The 23529-nt window shown below is 42.9% G+C and overlaps 1 protein-coding gene across 3 annotated transcripts in view; it reads left to right on the top strand.

Annotated features, from left to right (window-relative positions):
- The window catches only part of FBLN5 (fibulin 5), a 53382-nt gene that overhangs the window by 2215 nt on the left and 27638 nt on the right, over window positions 1–23529 (top strand). Inside the window, exons 2-4 of one of the 3 annotated variants that reach the window (XM_035327979.1) lie at window positions 403–457; window positions 2895–2946; window positions 4096–4338. In XM_035327979.1, coding sequence (XP_035183870.1) covers window positions 403–457; window positions 2895–2946; window positions 4096–4338 — 350 coding nt within the window. Of the gene's footprint in view, window positions 1–402; window positions 458–2712; window positions 2829–2894; window positions 2947–4095; window positions 4339–23529 lie in introns of those variants that run through there. The other 2 variants (XM_035327980.1, XM_035327981.1) reach the window with 2 other exon arrangements.

Raw genomic sequence — 23529 nt, 5'->3', positions numbered from 1 at the left:
ACTGGTTTACCCATCTGTAAAATGTGCACAGGGTGCATGAAGGACTTGGATATTGTCAAAAGAAAGGTGTCAGAGAGAGGCAGAAATGCTTTACTGAATATTATGCATTTGTTCATTAAGCAGCTATTGTGTGGAGTGGCATTAAAAGAAAATACTAGCAAACAGTTATGTACAAATCAATTCTGGTCCAAATTTCATAAAACCATAGCAAAATTAATGGCTCTGAGATCTGAATCTGGCCCACAATTGTATTGCTCTCTCTCCAGAGGTCAAATTCACATTGACAAAACTCTGGAATGCACTGAAGTGTCACTAGAGATTAACATGTCTGTGTGTATTTAATCCTGTATAACAAGCCTGGATATCAGAAGGTTTTCAGCCTATTTTCTGTGCACATTACAGGATACTGACTGCTTTCACACTGGCCATCTGCCTTTCGAACCCTGGAAGAGCACAGGTGAGAGGTGCACAAAGATCTCGGTACTGTTTTATACTGAAGCACTATATGGCATGAGACTTAACTGGCTAGCAGGTGAATAGGAAGCTCTGTGGTCTGGGGTTTACATGAAAAGGAAGCTGTGTGGTCTAAGGGTTTAGAGGGGAGGACTTGGAGCCAGCAGGATTCTGGAGTTGAACATGGACTTAGCTTTTTGACTCATCCTTGCCAGCTCAGCAAAATATCCCTGCAGAAACCTGGACCTCACTAAAAACCTGATTCTGCTTCTGAACTGAATGTGTCTGAAAAAAGATATAAGAAAAGTCATACCACAAGAGCAGGAACAGTTCCATTCTGTGATGGGGAACACCAATATTTGGAAAACTTAGTCATGTAAACAGGCATGTTCTGTGCATAGCAGTCTGGCAGAATCTTGTCTGAAGACTGTTTTTGGACTGCGAGCCTGAATAACTGCATCCTAGCTAGGGCTTCGCTTTAATTTGTGCCCAAACCCATTTTTGTTCAAGATGCAGGGCTTTTGAGGGTGGATGGAAGTAGAGCAGTCCAGTTCTTGAAATAGCAGAAGCATTAGTTCTTTGTGTTCTTGGGCTCTAAGTGGACTTTAAATTAGGAAAAATAGTTCCCAAAGGCATGTTAAGCTTGGATTCCTAGTTGATAATCCAGCTATGCTCAATGTCCAGAGCTGTGTTTCTAAATACCTTTGCCAAAAACTTTGAAAAGTAGTTGTGTTTTTCTTCTGTTAGGTTGAAAATTTCCTGCATGTGGCGTGCTTACTGATATTTTTGTGAAAATTGGATCTGGATGGGAAATGCTTTTCATGCCCCCCCCGAGAATTTTTGAGATGTCTTTAAGGGTTTGTTTTTATAATTTAAAAAATATTATTTCCAATGTTTTTTTAATAGAAACATCTTGTACCATAAATTAATTTTGAAGTCCAAGTAAATAAACAACTTGAAACCAAAATGATAGCAACAAATTCTTTCTGAAGATATTGAAACTGGTCCTTTCAGTATTGGAAACTTCTAGAATAAAGTTTAAGAAAGTTGTTGAAACCACTTCTACAGTAGTCTCAGTGTTTCTGAATCATGGTTTACTGTGGAAAAAATAATTTTGTTAAAAACTAATCTAACTTTTCCAACTAACCTATTTTCTAAGAAGAAAATAGGAAAAGGTTGGGTATGTAAGTTCTCTAAAACATGAGGTTGATTATACGTTCACTTGTCAGAATATCTTGACCTTCCCACCATGATACCAAAATGTCTTGTAATGCCAAAATAAATGAAGGCAGAATTCCTTCCCACGTTTGACACTATTAGTAGTGGTTCTGTGTATTTGGGCATGCAAACGGCAGGTGCAGTTCCGACAGTATTTTGCCATATATTTTGTTTCATGTCCCCGCCCATCTTCTGCAATGGCCCACTTCCATTGACTAATCTATCTCACACCTTGTCTCCGAGCTACAATTTACTACTTCTCCAAACATATGCAAAGTGCTTTAAGGTTTTCCATTGATTTCTTCCACAGAGTCCAAAATGAGTGTCTTTAGCATTTAACAACAAAAAAAGGAGGAATCCTGAATACACTCCAACCCCGTGCCCTCTGGTTCCTTCAGTGCTTCCTGTTTTCTGGATGTCTCTTGCTCACCTGCCTTACCATAACCCACTTACTGGAAGGATCCACTTGTGTTGGCTGCGTGGCCCACTGCCACACACCTGAAGGCCCTGTCAAAAACTAGGGAGAGCAGGGAATCATTTTAATGGGTTTTGACAAAAGTCACCAGTACTTAGAATGTTAGAAATGCTGAGGAACATGGATTACATGGTGAAGCCTCCAGGTTCCAGCCCTGATAAAGACGAGCAGCATAGGATAGGAAGGAACAAGGTTTCCTGTTACTTTGTATGCAATGAACACATGTTGTGTACAGATCTATCCTCTAAAAATCTACATGTTTTGTGTGAACTAAAAGTCTTACTTTTTTAAGTTTGTGTTTTAACTATGGCTTCAGGTCAGCTGGCTAGCTTCTTGCGAGCTATGTACTGAACTGTCTACATGTGGAGTTTCAAAGCATGTTAGAGAAGTTAGCTAGTACCTTTGAACTGATCCCCCCCTTTCCCAAAATAGAAGAATGCAGCTTCTGTGTTACCTCCTGGTATGGAGTGTGTAGCACATCAGGTGTTGGCTATCCCAGCAGAGAGTAACAGCCTATAACCATCACCACCTGTGGGAATGGCCTTCTGAGTTAAGGGGCTGTCAGGTGGTGGAAGTCTCAGGTTTGCTCCTTGCTGCCTGTCCTTTGGGGAAGGGACTTTATTCTGGTATACTGAACATTTTGGTGTAGTGCTGAACAGTTTTGCTAAGTGTAATAACCCAGGTGAGCATTTGACTCGCAACCCTCTCATTTCACAGTCACTGAGTGTCCTTTGTTTTCTCATTTCAGCAACAATGCACTAATGGGTTTGACCTGGACCGTGCCTCTGGGCAATGCTTAGGTAGGATTTTAATTACATCAATGAATATAAATTGGAGTTCAGAAACGCTGACTTTGTTAACTTTGTGCTGCTGTTGGTATGTTTTAGCTGAAAAGTCCTTGCTGTGTGATAAATGTGTGTGTGTGTGCATAAATATGTGTATATATATATAAACACGTGCATGTGCATTTACATAGCCTAATCATATATCGGTCTGTGACATTGGGATACTAACTGGCTATTGGTGCTTCTCAAATGCCTGTGATGCACTGAGATGAGTTTGGGAGCTTAGTCTAGTTGCCAGATAACAAGAGTTGTACAGCCTCCTTCTCTTTCTCCTCCAAACTCAGTGTTCTCCCCCTGGAGGCCCCAGATAAAGTCTGTTACTGCTCCGTGCTGAAGTGCCAGGACAATCACTGGGGCAGGTGTAGGGAAACATGCCCTTTACCCTATAGCATCTTTTCATAAATTAATGTGAAGGGAGGCTCTCAGTCTCCAGGGCAGCATCTTCTGCATGAATTAAAGTCTCTCAGACAACAAGGGCGAAAATCAGCAGCAGGCTGCATGCTCTGTCATGGGAGCCGAATGCTTCTGTGCTCTGAGAACCAAACAACTGTTCAGTTTGGGTAAACCACTTGTATCTGTCTAAATTTGATTCAACAACAATCTCAATTGGAACAAGGAAGAGGCCTGAACCACGTCCCCAGATCTCAACATCCCTAACTTTTTCTGTGGGAGGGAGCTTGGGAGTTCCAAATCAGGATCCAAGTTTCACAGCTGGGCAAACCAAACCGCCAGTGTTTGAAATCCTGATCTGCATGTTGTGGTTTGGACAGACCCACTAGCAGGAATAGGCGGTAGCATGCTGTAGCCATGTGTAAATCAGTGTTTAAACTGAACATTTATAGAATAACAAAGCAGGCTTTCCCCTCTCCCTTTAATGCTGAATTAAAACAAGTAGAACACAGGATATATGGAATATATGGAATGTTTCCTGATTTAGTGCAATCTAACTTCAAAGCAAGGCTCCACAAAGACAGATTAGCTCTTCCGTTCAAAGAGAGTATCAAATTTTTAGTAAAGCCTTGAGAAAAAAAAAATGTTAACTGTTTTTTGGATAGCTCACGCTAAGGAGCAGTCACTCATTTAACTTTTGCAATTTCCTTCCAGATATTGATGAATGTCGGACTATTCCTGAGGCCTGTAGAGGAGATATGGTGTGTGTCAACCAGAACGGTGGCTATTTATGTGTACCCCGAACAAACCCAGTGTATCGATCACCATATCTGAATCCTTACTCAAATATTTATCCACCGCCCCCAGCACCAGGCCCAGTTCCTAACTACCCTACTGTTACAAGACCTCTGATCTGTCGATTTGGGTACCAGTTGGATGAAAACAACCAATGTGCTGGTAAGTAGGAGAAATCTTTATTCTGCATTCTATTTCTATTAAAGCTTGTTGGACATTGAAGAAACAATTGTCCTGCAATTGTCCTTTGGTTATTCTTGTGTCACTGAACCCAAGACACTGAACCTTATTTTAAAGGGTGTGAGCTGTACATTCCATATAGTCATAACTCAGTGCAAGCTAAGACATGCTTTAGTCTGATTATGTAATCAGGAAATCTGCTTCCATGAGAGAAGTAAACTTTTTGTGACGTAAAAAGCCATCTGATGGTAGGTGATTTGTTAGTTAATCAAAAGTATGCCTTTTACGCTTATGATTCTGTCCTTGAGAGAGAACATAGCCTGCATTCAGAGTATGAGGCTGGGACTGAGGAAATACTGATTCATTTCTTGGTTGTATGTGACCCTGTCCAGATTTCTGGACCTAGGTCTTTCAGCTGTAGATAGTATAAAAAATAAGAATTGTTTTCTCCCATGCTTTGTGTTCTTCACTTAGACTGTGATGCCTTTGGAGCACATCTTATCTAGAGGGTATAACACAACTCTTAGTACTACTACGTAGTACTCTTAGTACTACTACCATTGCTTTAATGACTACAGACTTCTTCAGCTGAGACTGGAAATCTCTTGTTCTAAGCACTGCACAAACACAGAGAGAAAGAATTGCTTCCCCAGCAAACCTTTGACATTTTCTTAGAATCTTGGTGTTCCTCAGTCTCCAATAATAATAATAAGAATAAAACAAATAACTCTGTGTTCTTGTGTTGGTAGTTTTTCTATTGCAACTTTTGGCTAGATTTTGATTTCACTTGCTCCATTTTATACCAGGTTTACCTTGTATCTAAGCTGGTTCTGTGTTATGCAAATTTAAGGGAGATTTGGAATAAATCCCTTTGGTTTGCTTGCTTTTGATGATGTCATGTTACAAAGGAGTGGAGAGAAAAGTTCTGAATCAAAGGAAATTCCACTGGCCAGGATATTCATTTTGATGCCAAACTTAGCTACAAGAGATCAGAATCAAACCAATCACTGGTGACTGCTCAGGATAAATGCTGGAGATGTAGCTCACAGGTCTACCACAAAGTTTGTCTGTAGTCACTACTTCTGTGTCTCAGTTGTCCTAATGATAAAGTTAGTTTTCTATTTGTTATTGTATGTAGCTAACTTGTATAAAAGTTTCGGTGACACTTGGTGTTGTTGTTTTAAAAATAATTGTTCTCTGACAAGTAAAAAAGCCCAAGTCACAGGCGATGCGCACTTTCAGTAGGGAATTTTGTCCGTCTGTAAACTAAGGAATTGCATTTAACTCAGAATATTTCTATTTGAATGCTGCTGCAGAATAACACAAGCTGTAACTGACTCGTCTTTTGGGCAGATTTTGACATCTTGTCTGGAATTTCTGGCAAGACTTGGTTTCCGATGATGTACTTCATTTGCTTCCCTATGTAAGGAGACCATGATGTGTCACTGGAGATGTAGAAGTGCAGATTTAAATTCAGATTCTTTTGGGCACATTTTTTCTATATTGGAATTATTGCTCTCATTATGTTCCAAGACAGCAGAAATGCACTTCCTAGCTAGCACTAGTAGTAATATATACTGTAAAATTTAATAAATAAACACCTTTTTAATTTTTCTTACAAAGAACTTTGAAATCCTGCGATAACTGTTGAGCTTGCTGTAAAAATAACCATGTGTGCTATCCAATCCTTTAAAAATTGCAGCTAGTCCTTCTGGTGTTAGCAAATAGATCATCTTACGTTATGTATTGATTTGTAGGAGTGTTTTCATTTTGCTAACGTTGATGTAGGTGAATCAGGAAATGGGACAGTTAATAGAAAAGAAGTGCCGAAATCAAAGGGGAAATGAAACCCCTATATTTACTGTCTGGCCTGTTGCACACAAACCATACAAATCAAAACAGGTGGATTTTGGAAACTTTTACAGTAGAACTTCCAGCCTGTAAAGGCTATGTCTGTTTCCATTTGTGCTGGCAGAAATGTGAGGACTAATTCTTAAATCAGGGCTGTTCGCTTCTGTCACTTTAACTTTCAGATATGGGAATTTAATTGTGAGGGAAAGTTTGGTGAATAGAGACATTAACATGAATAGATGGGAAAAGACAGCCTGCTATTTGAGTATCACGGTTAGCTGGAAACAGTTTTTGAAAGTCTACATCAGGTTTGAATTTGGGCGAATGGTAGGTCATGCTTGTGTTAGAGGAAGAAAAATGAAACTTAAAGAAAACAAGACCTGTCAGATTGAAAGGGTCTCTGCTAAGCTTAGATTTCATTTTTCATTTAGTGAAATCCCAGGAGACGTTCACTGTCTTGATGCACTATTTATTTTTGTGTCTGTGTGCCCTAGGATGAAAAGTATAGGCACCAAGAGAATGGTGTGAAGCACTGCATGTCTCACTGCAGTGGCAGTAGAAAGGTCTCGTCCCATTTCCAGGACTTCTGGTGCAGTTAGTGGGGTCAACGTGCAGCCTCGTGCACGAAGGCTGTGGAGGTGAGGCACCGGGGACCTTGAGAGGGTCCCCAGGCAGCACCGAAATTTCACCCAGATCATACAAGAAAGCCTGAATCACACAAGTCACAGCTCCTTCTTACACTAAGCAAATTATAAGCATTGCTTGTGTTAGTGGTATTTCGGTTGCTGTGTGCTTCCCTTGTCAGCATTCAGCATGCTCTTAGGGTATGAAGCACTTAAAGGGTTAATTTTGTGGTGGAATGGTTGAAAAGAGTAAACTGGAAGCTCTTCTGCCCAGTAGCTGAACCTCTATATATCTTACAGGTTTGTCATGCTGGGGTTCTGGCATCTCCTTCCAGCACCTTCTTTCCAAATAAAAAATTAGTCACAGGTATTTCCATTAAAGATGATGAGACTTTTTTCTATTGACTTCAGGGGAAGCAGAGCTATTCTCATGCCAATGTTTCTGAGAAATATCCTTTTTTTTTTTTTTTTTTTTTTGTCTGGTCAGATATGGGGTTACAGGTCTGGGCCACATTTTCTATGGGTAGGCCAACAGAAATCTTTACTTTCTCTTTGAATTCCAGTCAAAACAGTTTATTAAACACAGGAACCTGCCCTGGGAGATTTGCAGCCTCAGCTTTGAAACACTGAGCTTGTTCAAGAGACTTCCAAAGCGAAACAGGATAAAAATTTGATCTGGAAGCAGTATAAGACTTAACAAGATCTTTTTCTTTTTTCTTTCCTTTTTTTTTTTTTTTTTTTTAACCTCCTCATTGCTAGAGCTGACAGAAACAGGGGAAGGTTGTGATAGGGTCACTCTGTCCCAGCCTGGCAGCTGGCTTGCCTGCCAAGCCTCCATGTCCCTGGCTCTCAGAAGAATGTGCACCCCAGGTGTTTCAAATAACATTCCCCTCTTGGGGGCTGATATATTGCAACATAGCAAAAAAAAAAAAAAAAAAAAAGAAGTACAAGCAATTTTTCTCCCTTTCCACCTTTTTTGGCTTTTACCTTTTTGACCTGGATGGTCACAGGGGTTAGGTGTCCACGTTCTTTCCCCATCACCTTCACTGCTCAGCCTTACTAAGAATCTTTTCTGGAGATCTTTTCAGGATCTCCAGGTCTTGTCCCTTGTGAAACAAAACCTTTCCTGGCACAGCTACCTGACGCAGTGAGGTGTCCCAACAACACCCGTCAGTGACCACTTTGCCCGCTCCAATGTCCTCCACGGGGTGCAGAAGCAGCTGTAGCCACTTCTGGCAGCAGGCAGAGAAATACTTTAATAATAATTTTGTTTTTAAATCTTCTGTGGGCTTGAGTCCTGATGGATGGATGGGTATTTTTACCCCTGGAGTTGCTGAATGCCTTATGGCTTGTATGTATAAATGTGCTGTGCTTTCAAGTGCAAGCATGTGTAAATTCATTCCAAAGCAGGTTGGGAATGATTTACAGCCACAATTAATGCTGGAATAAAAGACCAAATTCAGGAAAAAACGATGAACAACTAGCCTAAGAGCACTGCTCGAACTGTTTGTCTTCTAATGCTGCTTCTCTATAAATACTGGATGTTTAGTCATAATAATGACTTTTTGTTCGTGGCACTTGGTCTCGTAACTGTTGGCAAGATTAAAGTGGAGCAAGGGCCCATGGTCTTGCATTATACATTCGTAAGTCGAGAATTCTTTCCAATTTCCCTTCACTCCACCTTGCTGTTTCCTGATTTACAATGATTTTTAAAACATGCCTCAAGCACAGATCCTTCTGGGCATTGTGGAGAGAACTGTAATGGGTGGACTCTTATTTTTCTTTTTATCCTGTTAATATAGATGCACGCTATGAGGAGATGATACGGGTGGGAAGGCATCTTAAGAGGGCTGAATGGAGGAATTCAAGCAAGCAATCAGACTGCAAAGACAGAGAACTACAAGTTAGGAAGGGTGTAAGTGTAAGGCAAGATGAGTGTGACCTAGAGATGGAAAGAAGGGAGGAGTCCAGTGGAGGAGGTAACGTTTTTTAAAAAATCTTTGTTTTTGAAACAAAGGCTAAAAAGAAGAAGCACAAAAACGGGCAGAAATGGAAAGATGCTCTTTCCAAGCACGTCAGAATTGTTCTTCAAGGTCTCCTCTGTGCAGCAGTCATTGCTTTACCTTTCCTCAATTCTCAGTGGCTGCCAGGACTCCCAACATTCCACACCTACAGATCCCCAGCCCTTCATTCATGGAGTGAAACTCCTTCCTTCAAAGCATTACCTTTGCACAGATGGGTTTTAGATCATTATCATTTATATTGCTAGCATACCTAAAACCCACATCCAAGCCTGCAATTGTACTGACCTGACCTCTACTCAACCTCATGAAGAACAGCCTAGATGAGTTTCAAGCGAAATAAAGGAACCAGATGTGTACATCTGGGGAGAGGAGAGGGAAATGAAGATACAAGAAAGTGAAATGAGGTGCCCAGATCTTGTGGCAGAACCGTGGCTGTGCCAGGGATAGAGCCCAGAGCTGTGCCTTAGCCACTAGGCCAGGCTGTCTTTTAATAGCAACCTTTTCTGCAGTGAACTCTGTCCTATTAGAAGCAGGAGGAAGAAAAGGAGGGAAGTGCAGCACAGAGACTGTGCCCTGGGAGGCGCTATATGAAGGAGAAAACAAATGGAATCTGCTCCTGCCATTGTCTTTTTTAACCCCAGTTGGCTCAGCTCTGTCCCCTCCCCTTTACTTCTTGATCTGAGACAATCTCTTGCTGTTTCAGAGGGCCAGTTCATGGAGGCTGTATGTGGTTGCTGTTAGACAGCACTGCCATCACGTCCAAATTAACTGGAAACAAAACAATTGCATGAGAACAGGTTCTGCAGTAGGTTCAGGGCAGCCTCTTGAAAGGATATAGAATTGATGACATCTCCTGATTGAATTAAGGGTCATGATATGTTGCCTTTACTCCTAAGGTGGTTTTCTTGACAGCTTTTTTTATGGGGAAATATAAATTTGGACCTCGTGCTGCCACTGTAACAGCCACTGTTGCCTCTCAAGAAGGAGCTGTAGTTGGTAGCGAGGGCTGGAGGATTTTGCACTTGGTTCCCAACTCAACATAGACAAACAGGCTGTGTATTTTGGGACTCTGGCTCATGCTGTTTAAACAGAAAGAAATCTTTTTCAGTGTTGTACAAGAATCATTTCAGGAGTGGATGATAGCTGCTGAGGTAGATTTCTGACTGCTATCATTAAAAAAAAATAATCAAGAGAAAAAAAAAGGCCCAGTTTAATAATGTGGCAACAGTGAAGCTCCAAATCAGGCATGGGGAACTTACTTCCCTAGTACTTACTTCCCTACTGCACCAAACTGGTGTGATATCAAGGGGCTTTTTTGTCTATATTTCTGACCAGAGAAGAGGAGAACTGCCAGAACTTCCTCAGAACTCCTTTTACTTCAAAAGTACCTGTGCTACAAAAGCTTTCAGTGGTTATTTGATCCTGTTGTTTTTCAGTCACCATCTACTTATTCTGTGATCATTTCAAGTTCTAGCAAAATTCTTGATGGTTGTCCCTTGATCATCTCAGGTAATGACAAGAAAAGACAAGCCAGGTAAAATAAGGATGTGGAGAATACAAACTGTGTGCTCTAAGACAGACCACATGCCAGGGGACTGATGGATATATGTACTCTGCATGAACATCTATGATATTAACATCGTATAGGCGTACTTAACGTAGCCCTGTTCCACTGGATAAACCTACATCATTTGGCTCCAGACAAGTACAGTTATAATTCTTTTGGGTCCAGAGCCTCAGCGCTTCTGATCTGATGGCTTGATCTATTCACAAGCCCACCAGTCTGCCTAAAGGTAATTGTGAGTTGACCATAAAATATTCATGGATGAAAAGGTACATCTGAAACCACTCAGAGCTCCTTCCTCCTTCAGGAAACCATTGCACCACCACAGAGGAGGGGCTGGGACTGAGGAAAGGTAAGGCTCAGCCAGTCCCTACAGCATTGTCCATCAGCAGGGTCGTTCCTACATTCCTTGACCTCACCTCCACCAAGCGTATCCTACCCCAGCAGAATTTACAAAGGAGAATGAGGGTGCAAATGCTGCTTTTCACTGAAGGAAATGTATTTGTGGTAGAGGGATTGGCTTGATAAAGAAGGTTGCTGTACGTGTCTGTAGCTGGGTAAACTGAGCCTTCCGTGGCTTGGATTATTCCTTCTGTCATTCCTTTCTAAGTGCACTGTAGGAGGAGCATGGTCTGGTGGTTAAAGCACAGACGAGTGCTTCGTTTATTTGTGAAGCTTCTACTACTCACACAGAAATGGCTAAAACTGAACCAAGAAATATAAAATGCAAGCCAAGAAAGCTGGCATGTTATTAAGAAAACAGGCATCTCTATGTGGAGTGAAAAAAGCAGGCTCCTGGGTATGGCAAAATGTAACAGTAAATGCAAGTCTTACCGGTCTGCACGTCAGTGCCTTTCAGGCATCGCTGGCTGTATTAGTGTGCAATGATGTGAGAAGGGAAAATAAAATAATAAGCATGGCTATGGTATAGTCCCAGCTGATCTGCAGTCAGACTGGTTAAATAGCTGCATAGTCAAGTGGAGACCAAAACTCCTCTCAGCCCTGTGGTTGCGGCCCCCATTGACTTTCAAGATCTTAGGATCTTGGAGCAGAAGTTCTTGCAGCGAATTCATTACGTTTAGTTTAATCTGTCTGAGCCTAAGGTGCTGAATCGGCTTATGGACAGGGAGTCTGCTACCATGTTTTCCTCCTGCCAGATTCCTGATACCATGATGAGGGTTTCTTCGACATTGTGGGAGAAGAGCAGAGAGCTGGTCACCTTAAAAACCGTGGCAGCCAGAAGCATTTGAATTTGCTTCCAACTTCAGCTTGAACTCAGCTGTTCCTGTCTGTGGATGTCTTTACCTGCTTATTATTAGGGGGTGATAAAAAGCTTACTGTTTTTTCTGTAGTGAGGCTGGGAGGGAAGCACAGTAATATATGGATGGAGACAACAGAACGAGAAAAGGTCACATTGCAAAATGTACCTGGTTTGTATGCAGAAAGGGGGCATGGGCACAGAAAGGACAGTGTCCATGGTGTGTTAGACGAACAGGCAGCAGTCCAGGCTCAGGAAGGTTGACATTCCTGTAGACTGTGCTCTCTGTCACGATGTGCTTCAGCTTTCTCTTTGCCTTGGGGTTGGGTAATATCTTCGGTGTACAAGGTGGAAAGAACCCAGGAATCCCATCTCCCTTGTGCTGTGAAGACTGGAGGGGAAAAGAGTGTCCAAGAGAAAGGGGTTTAGCCTGTTCACTGAGTTGTGGTTGGTTTGATGGCCTCAGTAAAGCTTGGTGTCTCTGAATTGGGGGTTACTGGTCACTGGGCTCTGAGCCAGACAATACATAGCCTTCAGCTGTCAGCAAGAGCCAGTTGGCAGGAGGCTATACGTGACTCATTTCAGAGGAGCAGTACTCGTGCCCAGCCTGCCATATCCCCAGGCATGTGCTGGCCAGGGCAGGGCTCTGACCCCTGCTGTTAATCTCTGAATGATTCCTTAGACTAACTGCTAAAAGCGGTTTGATACGTGGGGCTTTGTGGCTGCTTTGCCTTTATTATGTCTTACTTCCAGGGATTTCAGCAGTGCCAGATCAGTTAAAGCCACCATGTACTGATTAGCTCTGTCTGCTCTGGAGCAGATTGAACGAGAGCTTTCCTTTGTGGATAGCTGTCACGCGAGGCAGACCTGCCAACCAGACAGCTACAGGGCTTAAGGAAAATCAAGTCACTTGATGGTGCTGGAAGACTGACAGACTTCACAAGTACCCTTCCTCATTGTGGCTTGTTCCCCTCTCATTTCCCTGCAGAGTCTGTTCTGGCTGTGGATGATGGCTGTGGATGACGGCCCATCCCTAGCGGTCTGCCGGGAGGCTCGGGGACGCTGCTTGGAGGAATGCCTCCTTCTCTCCCTCCCTTTGGCATGGCATGCAGAGCTCACTGTGTCCTTACACAACAGAGTGTCTTTCTTTAACTGGAAGGCTTATTTATTTTTGGTCCTGTTAATAGCACCAGAACTCTGCTCAGGCCCACATTAATCGTTGCACGTGTTAGCAGCACCCACAATGCCTAGAGATGGCAGCGTTCTCAATGGCTTACAAATCACCATTTTTCTTGGCCTCTCCCTTATAGTTCTTGGGTCAGCTTTGTTTCTTTTCACTTGGTTCCAGCCTGAAATTGGCCATGGTTTTATGTCACAATCAAGATGTAAAGCCAAAATATATAGCAAATATGTATTGGCTCCTTTAGCTGTAGAAATCAGCCAGACGGGTGGTATGCTTTGCCAGACTCTATAGACGGAGGTAATGTGCTGGCATTGCTCTTTTGTCTTGTCCCCAGGATGCTGGACACATGGCAGAGCTGCCACGCAGAAATGTGAGAGCTGCCTGATGTTGTGTGCAGTTTAACGTGTTCTGACCCCTCCATCTGCCAGCTGACTGGCTTCCCGTTTGAGGGCTTCAGTGACATGAGAGAACTCCTCAAAGAAAGGAAAGCTAACGGGAGGTGAATGGGAGTTGCACTTTGCCGGCCTGGCTCAGGGGAGAAGTCTCGGTGTTCTGCCTCACGCCTGGGGTGTGCTGTCCTCTGGGGACAATGAGAAGGGCTGAGTTCCTCTTCAGTTTTGATACCAGCAAAACCTCCTCTGTTTTTAGTTCATCTCAGCCATATTTACAGTTGCAGGTGCCCTGTGGTAGAAGGCTGTGCTGCAGTGTAAGGAGAAAGATGGTCCGGTTGATGGGTGGTAGTACAGGTCACAGGACAACTGAAATGAAGAGCTGGGCTCTCAAGGCTTGGGTAGGCCCCTTGCTCTCACTGACCTCCATCCTTGATGAAAGTTTGACTCATAAATGCCCTTTATTCTAGCCTACAGTCCTTTGCTGCAGCCTGCTGGTACAACCTCTGACCTTGTAGCTTGCTATTCTTTTCAGCATTGACCATTTACCTGAGGTGGGTCCAGATTTTCAGGCAGAAGCATTCAGCACTTTCTGAAACGTAGGGTGGGTATGAAGTCTTCATCTGGGCACCTTGCGATCTATGTATACAAAAGCACAATTCCTTCTGGAAAAATTCCTTAGTTGTGCTATTGCCCATCTCTATATTGATAACATGCCACTACATTGAGAATAAATCTATGTGTGTTCACGAGGCATTCAGGTACTGAAAGTGCAACAATTGATTCAGCTAAACAGAGGGAGCCTAGGAGGAGGGGGAGAGAAGGTCATCATAAGCTTGCCAGGTCCAAATGAATGTAAGTGCTTTACTGTCTGATCTGACACTGTTTTCTTGTGGGGCCCCCCCCCCCCCCCAAAAAAAAAAAAAAAAATATATATATATATATATCTAAGGCTATTTTATCCTAATATTTTGAGCTTTCAATTTCTAACGTTTTGTTTTATGAAGTTCTTGCTTTCAAGCTAGCCTGAACAAGTGAATCATTAGCTGGTGAGCCAGTAATGGCTTGTTGGATCAAAGGCTGGTTTTGTGGTACAACCCCAACACACCCATAGATGGCACAAAATGGGGACATTGAACACCCAGTAATACACAGAAGTCCACAAAAGCTATGGCTGTGGTCAGGAAATTAAGGGACTAGAAACACAGCAGTAGGTGAAATAATAATCTAATGCTGGGCTGTCTGGTGGGAGGCAGTAATATTGAGAGCAGTGTAGCACTGGGCAGTTTCCCAGTGTTACAAGGCTTCTCATCTCCAAACACAGAGGGAATAGTCCTTTGATATGGTTCTAAGAATGGATCCAAACTACTGACATAAAGCATAAATACTACCAGATAAATGTAGATAAGTTTATGGAAATATCAGTACAGAGCAGTAGATTGGGGAGCATTACTGAGGCTGACTTTGATTGAAGCAGTTAAGTATATTGTAAAGCTGAGGGTAAGATGGCAGCAATAGGAAATGCAAATGTCAGAGAAGCAAAAGTTGTTTGTGGTGGGCAGTACAAAAGAATGGTAATTCCTGAGCATGGCATAATTTGCTGAAATGAGGAGAAATTGCTTTAGACTGAACATAGTAAAATCCTTTAGGATACACAGATGGGTCAGGTTATACAGGAACACGCTAGGTGAGGTGTGTTACAGGGATGGGACGGGATTAAACGTATCAGCAGAAATGTTTAAATATTGCCTGAAAAAAATGTTAAAGAGAAAGTTCTCTTGCACCAGTGTGGGTGGGATACATGTTAATGGGTATCTTTAAGTTGCTGTGTTTTTGAGTCCTTTGCATTTCCAGCTTCCACTGTGCATGGGGGTACAGAAGAAAGCTGCCTGCTTTATCAAACCCTGTGAGGTTTGTTAGCATGGGTAAGGGCCTCCACCCATTACATAAGTTATTGTCACCATGGTGGAGGAATGCAAAGCTGAGATAGCTCGGAGGAGCAGCCTGAGGTCCCCTTTCAGAAGGAGGAATCTTGGAGCAGTGCAAAGTGGGATTGCCAGACTGCCACTCCTTACTCCAGGAGCAGGAACTGGGCCAGAGAGGGGAGGTGTGGTCCCAAAGCTGTGGAGCGCTGCTGGTTTCCTGCTATTGCAGCCCCTCTGGGGAATCCCAAACCAGGCATAGGCCGGGGCAGCCGTGGATCTCTCATTCATTTCCAAGGCAGAATTCAGCAATATATACACCACTGGCTGCCAGCGAATCACTATGCATTGCATCTGAGCTTTAATCCAGAAGCAGACTCGAATTATTTTAATCAAAAGCAGGGCTGACTCTGTGATGGAGCAGCCCATATTGACAGCTGTTGGTGGGTTTCACACAGCCTTCCCAAAAGACGGCAGTTTGCCAGCTTTAGGAAGGAGGTGTTCTTCCCTATTAAAGCAGTCCTGTTTGAAGGTGTGGCTTTGCAAATCTGTTTTATGTTATTCAGCTAGTAAACGGCATCTGGGGGCAAAATTCTCAGTGAAATAAGCATGGGTTTGTTTTTCTTGCAATGCTTGCAATGTTATGGTTTGGCTCTTGAGCATTGTCAAGAGGTTTAACTAGTTGTAGATGAAAAGCTGAGTAAGAGAACAATAATAGGCTTGTACAGGGTTATACTTTGTGCTTATATACACCGGTGAGGTTACCCCAGAGCCTTCTCCAGGCTGGACAGTCCCAGCTCTCTCAGCCTTTCTTTATAGGAGAGATGCTCCAGTCCCTTCACCACCTTTGTGGCCCTTCGCTGGACTGTCTCCAGTATGTCCAGGTCCTGGGGAGCCCAGAACTGGTCCCAGCAATCCAGGTGTGGCCTCACCAGTACTGAGTAGAGGGGAAGGCTCACCTCCCTCCACTCGCTGGCAATTCTTTGCCTAATGCAGCTCACAGTACTGTTAGTCTTTGCAGCAAGTCTTTGCTTGCTCCTATTTGATCTGGTGCTTGCCAGAACCCTGAGGTTCTTTTCTGCCAACCTGAAATTTTAACTGGAAAAGTGAAAATTTTATCACCATATTCTCCGAGCAAGTTTCAAAACCTGTGAGTAGATTTGAGCCCAAAGAGTTATGGCACTGAAGTGTTGTACACCATCAGTAACTAATTAGCAGCTGACAATTTGCTTTGCATCCATTAATGACCTAGCCGGTCATGTGCATTCTGAAGCTGATGAGGGAATTATATCATCACAAGATACAAAATACCATCACACACTGCTCTGCTAAAGTCTCAAGCTCCCTGATAGAAGCTTGAGACATGAAACCATTGCAGAAATACACGATCCATTGGTAGCTCATTCCCTCTGACCTGAGAGGGCCCTGGAATGCTGGATTAACTCTGTTTGCGGTATTTGGTTGGAGATAAGAAAACCACAAATGGTAAAACTCAAGTCATGCTAAGGATTTGCTAAGCATGGTCTGTGCTGGAGATTGCGCCTTCTAAAATGTGCCTGCCCTCTTGTATGACTAAGTATGACCAGAGTTCTTGTGCTAGTAAGGGGCTAATGAAGGCTAGTAGTACAGTAAGGGTTAAAAAATCAGGATTTAGCTTTTCACTAGAGCAGGTCCACATGACAGAAAACTCACTGGGATGTGCCTTCTGAAGAGTAAGACGAGGAGTTTGCTCCAGGAATAGCCACAGACATGTTCTGGTTGAGAACATCACCTTTTTTGTTTATTTACTTTTTTAAAAAATTATATGAACAAAACATGTGTTGTTTTGTTTTTTGTCAGTCCAGGTCACTTGGAATTGAACCATTTTGGCTTGAGAAAGCTCAGTGAGCATACATCTCTCTGAGCTCTTTGTAGGGCCTGTGAGAGCTGCGGGGACTTCCTGTGATGTTGGCAATATGGCCAGCCACATGTCCAGCCCTCAGCGCTTGCTGGAAATTTCTGAATTCTGGTGCAAAGAGACTTACCTTGAGGCTTCGGGGTGGGGGGGGAATTCACTCAGATATGTATGTGTGAGTAGGGCAGTAAGTATTCTAGGTGTAGCTGTATGGCACCCAATGAAAAGGTTCTTCCACCTTAACAGTTTCTGGTAATTTAAGCAGAGATGCACAAAATATTGCCAATGTGAATCACACTGATAACACGGTTTACAACTGAGCTGTGTACAAGCTTTCTAACATCAAAGTTAATGTTTGCGTTAAGACATATGTTTATGTTAAGACAGATTAAATCAGAAGTTGTTTTCTTGAATTTACTGGAAACAAAGGCTTGCAGAAAATAAACTTTGATCTCACTCTGCAGCAGAATTTGGATTTTTACAGATAAAGATTTTTTTTTGGTAAAAAAAAATGTGGAGCTGTCCTCAGTTAAATGAAGATGCTTGTCTGAAGCCGTGAGATAGCTCAGGGTACGAGGAGTCATGTCTGTTTGCTTAGTGTTTTCTCTTGACTGGTGAGAGCATCTTACTGCTTGCTGCCTTCATCTATCTAATGTGAGTCTGGGGAGAAGATGAAGCCTGATCCATGTCAGAGGTGCGCATGGACAGGAAATCCTTTTTAGATATAAGGGGAAACATTTTCACTGTGAAGGTGGTCAGACACTGGAACAGAGGCTCATAAGGCTTGTGGCTAAAGGTTGTACCCATGGAGAAACTGAAAACTCTGCTGGCGAAGGCCCTTAGCAACCCGACTGAGTTGCTCCCACTTTAAGAGGAGTGTGGGACCAGATGCCTTCCTTAGGTCACCTCTGACATGCCTTGTACAATGGTTCTGTAAATGCAGTGCCTGAAGTGCAGGGCAGTGTGTCTGGTATTGAATTTAGCCTTTAATTTATCTCTGCCTTAGACTCTGATAAACTTTGAGTTGTAACATCGATTTAGCACAGGCTTTGAGCTTTAGCATTGATTTTAAAGTCCTGAGAGATCTTGGGTGGAAGCTGGCATAGTGAAATACAAGCCATGATCAGAAGGGAACATCAGCTTCTCAGTGGAGTGAATCCTTGGTTTCACCGAGTACAAATCCAGTCAAGGCCATCCAGATCAACGCAACTGGTTTATGGCAGAATCAGTAAAGAGTCATAGAATCACAGAACATCTTTAAGGTCCGTTTTAACTCAAACCGATGCAGTTCCAATGCACGGCCATGGGCAGGGACACCTCCCACCAAACCAGGTGGCCCAGAGCCCCATCCAGCCTGGCCTTGAACACCTCCAGGGATGGGGCATCCACAGCTTCTGTGGGCAAGATCATCTGCCCTTATCTTGATTAATTTAGTGACTGGAAGGTCAGGGCCAGGATTCCTGCAACTGTGAAGTAATTTTTATTAGATATTTCATTTGCTGCAGTTTTAGCTTTACATCTTGACCTGCCTGGGAGTTTCACAGCCACCCAGAACCTGTTGTGTTCCTGCTCACAAGTTGAAGTTCTTGGGATTAAACAAACCACAACTTCCTCTGCCTCTAAAAGCTGGGCAGATCTGCTTTGAGCTCTTATCTCAGGATTTCACAAATGTTAAAATTTTATGTCTTTATGCTTTAAACGTGACTGAGTGGGTTTTAAAACAGAGAGAGAAAGAGGAAGGGAAAAAGCCCTTTGAGATGAAACACCTCATTTTCCAGTGAGCCATGAACTGAGTGTAAGGAGGGCAGGAGAACTGCCAGTAGACATCCACATCACACACTGATTAGAATGAACCAAACCTCCCATCTCCACACAGTTTTCCCTTATCCAGGAAGGTTGGCCGGCAGCAATTTTTGGAACATTGCAAGGAAGAATTCCAAGCAAATGTGGCTCAATCATTATAAAACAGTCGATGCCAAATCTGAGTTAAAACCAGTTATTTGAGCAGGGATTATAGGCATTTTCCAATGATCACCACTGCAGAAATAAATAAATAGATAGCTTGCTATGTATACACTCAAAGGGGAATATTGCCTAACATGCATAGCTCTTTGCTGTTAACAGTAATGAGGACACAGCTGTCTGAGCCTGGAAGCCAGTACTTGCAAAGGATAATTCTCAATGATTTTTTTCTCTGCTGGCTTTTGTCCATTACCCAGTCTTTGTGTATGAAAGAGCCCCAAAGACCCTAACATTTATACAAGAATTACCTTGGCTTCGCGGTGCTTTTGAGATTATTACAAAGCGTGCTGACACATGGACAGATTTGAAACTCAGATGAAATATCAAAAACAGTCTTCTCCTCTGATAAGCTCCTCCGCTTCCTCAGTGCCAAGCATAAGACTCCCTTTGCAATCAATTGCCCTGGCTCTCAGAGCAGCTGGCAAGGGACACTGCCATGGGCCGGGATGGGAAGCTCTCCCTCCCAAGGAGAGCACAGCTTCTAACCCTGCCTGCAGAGCTCGGGGCTGAGTTTGGGCAGAGAAGTGATGTGACTTGAGTCAGGTGTAGCTGGTCAGCTCTACAGAGCCTCTAAAGCAAAGACAAAACTGCTCCAGAGGCACGTGCTTCAAGCACCAGTTGTGTGGCTGGGTTATTTCCCCTAGTTTTATCAGCTAGGTTCAGGGGACAGGGGACAAGGTCTTTGATTCCTGGGGGAAGACAAGACACTGCAGTCTTCATTGTGTGTGTTTTGACTAACGTAGTTTAAGTGGCATAAGACAATCTACAGCCATGCCACCTCCAGCAGGAGCCTTCTTGTATCCCCAAGCCAAAGAGCTTTGAATCCAGTCCATTCCTGAAGGAGATGCTGGTGATGATTGCTGAAGTTTTGTGACAAATCAGCTAGTGATGAATCTCGTACTGCTATTCCTGTTCCCCATAAAGGAGATCCCTTTCATTCTCAGGTGTACAATACTTCACTTCCACGGCTGTCTGCACAACATATTTGAGCAGTGGTTAAAGCTTTTGACATGTGGTATGTCAGAAGAGGCTGCATTTTAATGGAAGAAATAACCCTTCCAATAAGAGTTTTCATTATACCTTGCAGGTGGATATTTGCATCCCTTTGTTTTCATTGTGGCTTTAATATCTGAATCCATTTGGATCGATTTCTTCTGCTGTATTAAAAATGAGGCTGTTCTCCTCTTTACTGGTTATTGTGGTCTACTAACAGTCTCAGACCTATTCAGTCTGCCAAAAAACTTGGAAAAGGAGCTCTTAATGACTCAGTTAAAATGTACGGTCAAGAAGTTCACTTATTAGAGGAAATGTAAACTGACCACCAATTGGCTAAACCAGCTGGCTGGACTGTTTGTGCTAGTGATTTCTCAAAGCTCCCTGGGGAGAGAAAGCAGGAATAGAAGTTCTCTTTAGTTCTCCCATGTTTTGTTCCCTTACAGAAAAGTCTTTGAAATAATGAATTGGAGGAGAAGCCAATAGGATTTCAGAGGTGTTTAAAGACTTTATAAATACTGCTTGAAACTCCTATAGTTTTAATATAATCCTTCTTACAGGATCCTTAAAAATTATCTCATAGAATTGCAGAGAAAATACACAATTCAGCCATAGCAAAATTCCCCTTTTCAGTGTTAATTGTTCAACTGCCATGAAATTTTGTTAGCCTTCTCTAGAGACTTTTGTATGAGACTATTTGAAACAACGCAGCATAAGGAGTCCTGTAAGGACTTTTTGCTAGAAGTATGTTTTAAAGTCTCAGTTGCCTGTGCATTTGCTGGCTCTGACTGCACGCCTTTTTCTTTTCCATTGCAATAGAAAGTGTCACTTACATAATCTCCCAGCAGCTGGGAGTGTTCTCAATGCGTGCTCATTGGCTCCTCTCACCACTATACCAGCAGATCTCAGTGTAGCATATGATTGTATGAAACAGGTCACTTTGAGAAATGGATAATACACCACTAACATTCCATTTATTCAGCTGAAAAATATTTGCTCCCAGTGAAGACAAAACCAGTGATGTGAGCAGCAGCTGCTTGGTACCTCCTAATGCAGCAGGTTTGGTGTAAGCACTGGAATGCCGGCAATTCTTTACCCTGCTCCTCAGGATACTCAGGTCACTCTTGTTCTGCTGCACCGCAGCTACTTGGAGTAGCAGAAGTGCAGAGGGAAATAACTGAGATTCCCACATAACGTGTTCTGTGCAACTAATGGTCAGTACGGTTGGACTTGGCAATCTTAGAGGTCTTTTCCAACCTAAATGATTCTATGATTCAATCAAAAAATCGTAAATACAGAGAATAAATACACGGACTTCCCATGTTTAAGCAAAGCTCTTAATTGCAAGTACTCGTTTGTCTCATTTCTGATGCCAAAATTAACATGCAGGCCGTGTATTTTTGTGGAGGCACTCAGGGAACACTGGGAACCAGTCCATGCAACCAGACGTGATCTTATACCAACAGGGAGCCCTGGGAATTGCTGGGGGTGAGGAGCTGTGATTGTGCAAGCTGATGCTGAGCCGATGAACCATGCACAGCACTGTTGTGAGCAGAAGAGGAAGAGGCTGCAATCCTTCTGTCCCCTTGCTGTACACTTATACACTTTGCTATCCCATAAATCTCAGTCACAAAAGCAGAACTAGAACTGTGCTCGGAGAACAAAGTCCTTTCACAGTTAAGCTGCTGTTTATCATCTTTGAATAATGCTAAAAGTGTGTTAGCTACGGCAACGCTCTGATAGCTGGCAGGAGATCTAGAACCTGTGACACATGTTGAGCAATTTTCAGACCAGGCAGAATGAGCAGCAGTACAGATTCATAGCTCACATTAGTATCCCCTTCCAGGCTGACCATCTATTTGAAAAGAATAATAATAATTTAATCCTTGTTTACCGATTGACCAATAACATAATGCATGTGGGATGCACATAGGAAATTAATTCAGCAATCAATGGCCAGTCCTCAGACACTGAACTATGCAATTAAACAGGTGTTTGGGGAGTTGATTTGGGATTGTGTCCAGGCTCCACAGGGTCGGTCGTCCTTGGAAAAAAACACTGACCCCACACAGCAGCAGTTTGAGTTTGGCTTCAGTATGCACTTTAGGAATGTGGCATTGTTATTTCTCCCCTTTTCTTATCAAATGTAATTACCTCAAGAAAAAAAAAAAAAAAAAGAAACTTGAAAAAACATGTGATTTCACTGAGTAAAAATCTACTACTGAGGAACTTATTTCTTAGTGTCCAAATAAGGAGTGGGGGAGAAGTTTGGGGAAAGTGCTCTGTTCCAAGGACTTTTGGAACTGATACCTATGTTACTGAGCTCGGATGTTTAGTCCTGGCTTGTAATTATTCCTACAAAAATTAGACATCCAATCTTTGTATTATTTTAAAATGGAGCTCTGAGGGTTATAAATGACTGAATGAGCTCTGGTGTTTGAGCAGACAGAGATTCTGGAATGAGCTCACAGCCTTGAGCCTCTCTGCAAGAAATGTGTATCTCTAGGATGGTGTGAGCTCCTGGGGGTGTGTTGGTACAACAGCAGGACTGAAATACCAACTGAATAAAATAAAGAAGCATGGCCCCCAAAACGGCCCTTTCTGTTGGAAGGAAGAAGAAAAGCTCCATCACAAACTCCTTTTACTCTGCAAGACCAGTGCTCTCACAATTGTTGGATTAATCTTCAGCCTTACTGCACTGAAACCTGTGGTGCTAGTGGCTCTCAAATAATTGTGATGGAAAAAACATGTCCGCTTTTGTCAATGGTTGCTCACAAGAATGAAACACAGCCACAGCTACTACTGTGACCCACAGAAATCTGTGGCATGATTATCAGAATTCATTACTTAAGAAAGGAAGTCATGCATGCTAAGTATGTTCCAAATAGAACAAAATGTAACAGTCCATCTGTGAAGCAGTGCACATTGCCAAAAGCATATCGTCTTGGAAATCTTCTGTCCACATTGGCTTGCCTCTTGAATACAGTGTCCAAGCAAAGTTTCTGTTCTAATCACCAAAGTCTCCAAGAATGTGGTTCTAGCTCAGAGATGGTAAGTCCATGTCCACTCTGAGAGCTCCCTGCTCGGGGCGTTAGCACCTTGCCAGGCAGCAGGGAAAGGAAATGTCACAAAGGCAGTGGAACAGTCTCAGCACCCTGAGCATGGACCACACTCATGGAGAGGCAGAGTGTAGTCACCAATACCACCTTTCAACACAGGTGGATGGATAAGGCAGCCGTCTCCCTTGTTGCTGTAGTGGCAGGTGCAAATCGTCTTGAGGTGGAGCTTCTTCAGTAAGCTGTAAGATTTCCACATGCGTGTTCTCTGTCAGGTAGTAGATAACCATGTGCTCATAAAGGCCAAAATGAAATTCATCAACATATTTAACTTTTTTTTTCTGTTAAAGTAGCTTTTTGTCAAGAAAGTCTTTCCCTGAAGAACTCTGATATT

Source organism: Oxyura jamaicensis, chromosome 5 (assembly GCF_011077185.1).
Source record: "Oxyura jamaicensis isolate SHBP4307 breed ruddy duck chromosome 5, BPBGC_Ojam_1.0, whole genome shotgun sequence".
In the NCBI taxonomy this organism is placed as follows: Eukaryota; Metazoa; Chordata; class Aves; order Anseriformes; family Anatidae; genus Oxyura; species Oxyura jamaicensis.
Note: the sequence above shows the minus strand (reverse complement) of the source record. Positions and strands in the feature narration are given on the sequence as shown.